Raw genomic sequence first — 6,071 nt, 5'->3', positions numbered from 1 at the left:
AAAGCATACGATTGTGCCAACTCATCATTTTTCACTCCTCTGTGGTATGCCACATGCAGTGTTCAAAGAATCATATAGATCTATAGAATTATACATATAGATCTTTTAATTTAGTAAAAGTAGAAATACAAGTAAAAGTCCTACATTCAAATTCTTACTTCCTACTTAATTAAAGTACAACAATATTGGCATAACAATACATCAAATTAAAGTATTCATTATGCAAAATGGCCAATCTAAGTATCTAGTATATTATATATTACTGGATTATAATTATTACTTAATTAATGTGTTTATCACCTTAATGTTGCAGCCGGTAAAGCTGGAGCTCTTTTAGCTTTATATACAGCTGGGTATCTTATCCTATAATAACATATCATAATTTATGAGATCATTTATATTTTTGTATTAATAATCTGAATCTGCAAAGTAACTAGTAACTAAAACCAAAATGTAGAAATAAAAAATAATCAAGTGAAGTGAATGTACCTCAAAACTGTACTTAAGTAAGAGTAAATGTACTTTGTTTTATTCCACCACTGGTCACATGTACAGTTATGATGTAAGCAATACTACAGAATAATACTCTTGAACAAAATATATTTAAAACTCAACATAGTAAAACACACTACCACATCTACCACAACATTTCAGAAGTGTCGTATCACACTTGATATATAGAAAAAAACATTTCTACATGTCTTAAGTTACAATATAAGATTTAAAGCACTATATATATATTTCTAACTAGACAAAAAGCATTTGATTGGACAGAAATATTACTTGACAGTCACAATATGGGCACATTTTTAACAAGACTCTGAAATGCTTTCACAGCAAAAAAAAAAAAGGAAGAGAAATAAAGCAAAGTTGTAGGAAAACAAATATTTAGCTTTTGTATTCTAAAACGATACATTTGTCTTTCATAGCATAAAATAAATAACAATTCAGAGTGCGTGTTGCTGCAGCTCCTGTTGAATGGGGCTATCTCTAGTCATCTGATCTGATTTGTTAGTGACTGCATTTCTCTTTTTGTCCATCTTCTCTCTGTGGCATTTACCATCAACCCTCTCTCTGGCTGTTGTGCTTGCCTCTTCACTAGAACTTCTCTGCCAAAACATGCTTCCATACTTTAAGTAGCATTGAGGCCTGAGCCTTCCCAGAGTTCTCCAGCATGCCCTGCGAAATGTGTGGGAGGAAATACAGAACAGCAGCGGGTCCAGAGCACCGTTAATATACCACAGTGGAAGCGACAAGTACGATTTCAGGATTGTGTAGACAGAAAGGACCGTGTCGGACCACACAACCACATAGACCTGCATCAGCGACGAGGCAATGTCAGGAAAGTTGCAAACGCAAAAGGCCACCATGACTGCACCTAGAAGAAAAAAACATAGGACATGTTAACAGCCATAAAATGATAATGCAATACATTTCCATTTACTAGCATATGTTGTCTAAAGGCAGGGCATCACAAATGTAGACGTATCCTGAATATATATCATGAGGTAATTTAGGCTGCATCAACACTGCATAGGTAGTCCAGCCTCTCTGCTTCTATCTGATTGGCCAGGAAAAGTTGACACAATCTAAATGTTTCTAGTGTCACAGTCACAGGTTGTCATTTGTCATTTATGACAATGATGAGACCATGATGGAGAATGAATGATAACGCAGAGAATTTTTTTTTCTGCAAATACAGTATACATTTACCTAAATGAACTGAAACCAATGCAACATAGTCACCAAGCGTCACCTACTTTGCAAGTGAATGCAATTCAAGATCAGTCAAAGCACTCAGGAGATTAACTACACCTCAACCTCAAGACATAAACAAGGTCTTGTAATTTTCTATGGCTCACCCATTAATTTTAGAGCTCTCTTTTCATTTAAAAGTAGCTTTCCATTCTGATGGCACTGGATTTCTCGTCTTCCTTCTGGATCCGGCCACGTGAGACCCATGTTTCTCCTTTGACGTCCATTCCGCCTCAGGTAGAGCAGGATGAGCAGATAGAGAGTACAGATGGAGACCAATGGGACCTGTTGTTGGATGTGTGTGATGATGAGTGCCTGTGTATAAAGCAAATAAGCAAATCTCTTGAACGGTATTATCCTACCAGGAAGAAGATTCCCGCTCTCAGAAGTAAAGCTCCTTTGTAGAGGTGTGCAGGATCAGGCTCGGTCATCTCACACATGGTGGCGACATGGAAGGCGTCTTCTTGCGTAGCGGCCGTGTAGTCAAGGATGCAGACACGAGCCTGGTCATAGACCAGAGCATAGGGTACTGCTGAGACGAGAGAAATGATCCATACTGTAAGAAGGCATGGCAGCCGAGACTTCTGTTGGAAAGGAAGGAGAGAGGTTAAGAAATTCCATTTGTTAGACCTCCTTCAAACATCGTGCCAAATGTTGTCAGTTGAGGACAAATGTAGAAAATACATCGCTAAGCTTTTTTTTATGCATTTTAGGTTATGGTATATTTTTTTGGGAAAGTAATCAACCTTCATGCTGGAGACAGACCACATGGTGTGGCAAATGGCTACATAGCGCTCAGTGGTGAAGGTCATGATAATCCAGCTTGTGGTGGCACAGTACACTTGGCGGACCATGAAGTAGACTTTGCATACTGTTTGGCCCAGACGCCATGGGTAGCTCTCCCAGTAGTACCGATACAAAGTTATCGGGATGGTCAACAGCTGCAGAATGTCTAAAAGTTAAATAGAAAAGAAGATAGGTCATTTAAGATGGTTCCTTAAAGTAGGCAATACACTGCAGCTGTGATGTTTACAAGGGACTGCTGAAGTTCAAGACTGACAATATTAAATTAATAATATTTGACCAAACAATGAGTTCAAATTGAAATGATATTTGAGCGTATTATGTACAATATTAATTTGACATGAACCTTACATTTGAATTGAAATACATTACTGCGTACCACAATTAAAATGAAGGATACTTCATATTCAGTGTGCCCCAAAGTATAACCTCGCCGTATTTATAATCAAATGAAATCAAAAAGCACTTAATTATGGCCTATTGATAAATATTCAGTGAATGTGTCATATACCATCCACTGTTTGATGGTAAAAGACAAAGAAAGTGAACTGGAAAGTGACACGCACATAATTGAATTTCAAATGCCATTTGGCAATTTAAAAAGAAAAAAGAAATAACAATGCAATGTCCATTTCACAATCATTTGAATCATAAATATGGAGGCGTCGTGCATTATCAATTAATTATGTGTTTTCTAACATGGAAATCTAAATTATTTTAAATAAATTTTAATAAATTGCATTTCCGCAGGCATTATGCAAACAAATAAAATGTCACTCTTATTGAATGATTTCAGTTTAATATTTTCAGTACTTGTCTTCCATGCATGTCTTCCATGCATGGTAGTAGTGTACCTGATATGACCAGGCTGATAAGGTAGTAGCGAATGGCACTGACTCTCATATGAGCATCCATGAGGAGGGTCAGGATGCTCACACCATTGAATACGACCTGTAGAACATTAGAGGACAGCATTTAGTGGACTACAGTGAGAAAAGCATGTGGTGTTCACTGTCAGCATCATTAACACGGTATTAGTGCTGCTGCTGTGTTTCACAGCACATATATCACTTTGTGTTGTAATTCAGAAGGTACATTTGGCTATTGTGTGAAGTGGGTGTAGTAAATTGACTGTATACTCCATACTCCACACAAGAAGATGATGCTGTAGAAGACGGTCATGGGCACGGCAATTGTCAGCGGCTCCCTTTTGGTGACACTAATATGGAGCTGCGGCTGATCACTCGGGCTGACATTACAGGTGAAGTGGAATGAAATCTGCTCCGAAAGGTTCATGGTGAGGCAGCTGGTTGAGAAAGGTGTTATAGAAAAATTTGATAATGGTTTTAATTGACAAGGTCCTCCTCTATATTTATTATAAATGAAATAGATTGACAATGATGTTGCCATTAGCAGCCATTATTCAGGTCAGAGATTAATGCTTTTAATTAATCTGCTTTTAAATGAGTACTACAATATCTACTTTTTTCACAATTCAGAAGCATAACCAGCCAGAAGGTGATAGAGAGAGGGGAGCCTGCTTTACTGACGATAATGAGCTTTTAGAGAAGCACAGTAGAAGGGACAAATCTAACAATTAACAATTCCAAGTTCATCCTTTTTATGTGTACTGAACTTTTCCTTCTTACCTTGTTGTGCTTTTTTTTAGTACATGTCTTATATTAAAAACAAGGTAAATATAGTTTATTGCTATACACTGCAAATACAGTGATTTTCAGCTTCAGTTGTCAAACAATAATGTTGATACACCTTGAACCTACAGTAAGCATATCTAAATTCATAAAAGTACATTCAAGATAAGGTAATTGACACAAGGTTATTCCTTCAGTTAATAACAGACACATGATTGAAGAAGCTGAACATAAGTATATAATAATATATATAATAATCAATGTAAATCAGCCATCCTGAATGAATATTTGCACAGAAACCTGTTACATTTTCAGACCAAATAATGCCACCTTTTGTGAATGAATCATCAAACAAGTCAAATCTAGAGGTAAAGTAAATATCAGGTGACATGTACTTAATAGAGGACACAGCCTGCAGATTGCCTGTAATTATATTTATCCCTAAAACATTTCTTTCACTTAAATAGGAGTCTGATTCAAATGTGAGCACACACAAACTGAACCTGTTACGCTGCCAAAAAAGCCAGTTGCAAAAAAGAAAGAAAGATTTTAAGAGCCGCTATTGTACAATTTACAAATGACCAGTTTGAAGGTGTATTGAATTAAAATGTGTGGACTTACCTTCTAGAGGCAAAAATGCAGGATGAAGCCCAGCAGCTCTCTTCATACTCATACCCTGACACCCCCCCCCCCTACAGCTGTGGTTCTCTCTCTCTCTCTCTCTCTCTCTCTCTCCTCTCTCTCTCTCTCTCTCTCTCTCTCTCTCTCTCTCTCTCTCTCTCTCTCTCTCTCTCTCTATCTTCCTTGCTTCATCCATTTCCTTCTCTCTCCACACGTAAGACAGCCAAACCAGTGGCTGATAGAAAATCATAATTAAGTGGCTATAGCCGCTTTAACATGCAAGACGTAGTTTGTGTAGAAAATCAAATCAAATTTATTTATATAGCCCAATATCAGACTGTACAGGATACGACACCCTCTGTCCTTAGACCCTCGCATCGCACAAGGAAAAACTTCCTAAAAGAAACCCCACAATTAAAGGGGGACAAATGGAAGAAACCTCAGGGAGAGCAACTGAGGAGGGATCCCTCTCCCAGGACGGACAGACGTGCAATAGATGTCGTATGTCATATATATATATATATATATATATATATGCACAGCCTCTTCGTATAGTATTTGTCAAAAGGATTGAAAAACCTCAAATAAACTATTATTATGTAAAAAATCACATAACTGTTTTGCGACTGCTTTCTCAAGGATCTTAGCGAAAAAGGGAAGGTTAGATATCAGCCTATAGTTGGCTAAAACCTCTGGATCAAGACTGGGCTCTTTAAGAAGTGGTTTTATTACAGCTACTTTAAAGGATTGTGGTACGTAGCCAGATAATAGAGACAGGTTGATCATACTAATAACGAGGTATTAAGGGTAAAACTTCTTGTTACGGCCACGGCCTTATTTATCTGTGGGGGTTATTATGTGGATGTCTGCACCGTTGTTTTCCCTATTAGGTATGCAGATTGGATGTGTGATCCCCGGCCCCGGATTGGCAGCAAGCAGGTCCTCTCCTCCCACCTTGATGAAGACCGGCCATGATTAGTGTGCACCTCTGTCAGCCTGGCTACAGTGCTGAAAAGAAACCTGGGGTTGTTCTTATTTTCTTCTATTAAGGAAGAGTAATAAGCTGCTCTGGCATTACGGAGAGCCTTCTTATACGTTTTAAGATGATCTAACCAGACTAAACGAGATTCTTCCAATTTAGTGGAACGACATTTACTTTCAAGATTTCTTGACTTTTGTTTTAGTTTGCGGATTTGTAAATTAAGCCATGGAGCTTTCTTTTTCCGTTTTATGATCTTC

At 37.8% G+C, this 6,071-nt stretch overlaps 1 protein-coding gene across 1 annotated transcript; it reads right to left on the bottom strand.

Annotated features, from left to right (window-relative positions):
* Nucleotides 1–538: 538 nt before the first annotated feature.
* LOC115020274 (pyrokinin-1 receptor-like) lies at nt 539–3,855 on the bottom strand. Its single transcript, XM_029450226.1, has 6 exons — nt 3,706–3,855; nt 3,414–3,510; nt 2,502–2,707; nt 2,118–2,339; nt 1,863–2,040; nt 539–1,378 (listed from the first exon to the last, which is right to left on the bottom strand). Exons 1-6 carry the CDS (start codon nt 3,853–3,855, stop codon nt 948–950), a joined length of 1,284 nt encoding a protein of 427 aa, XP_029306086.1. The 3' UTR covers nt 539–947.
* Nucleotides 3,856–6,071: the final 2,216 nt, after the last annotated feature.

The sequence above is a fragment of the Cottoperca gobio genome, chromosome 15 (assembly GCF_900634415.1).
Source record: "Cottoperca gobio chromosome 15, fCotGob3.1, whole genome shotgun sequence".
Taxonomy (NCBI): Eukaryota; Metazoa; Chordata; class Actinopteri; order Perciformes; family Bovichtidae; genus Cottoperca; species Cottoperca gobio.
Note: the sequence above shows the minus strand (reverse complement) of the source record. Positions and strands in the feature narration are given on the sequence as shown.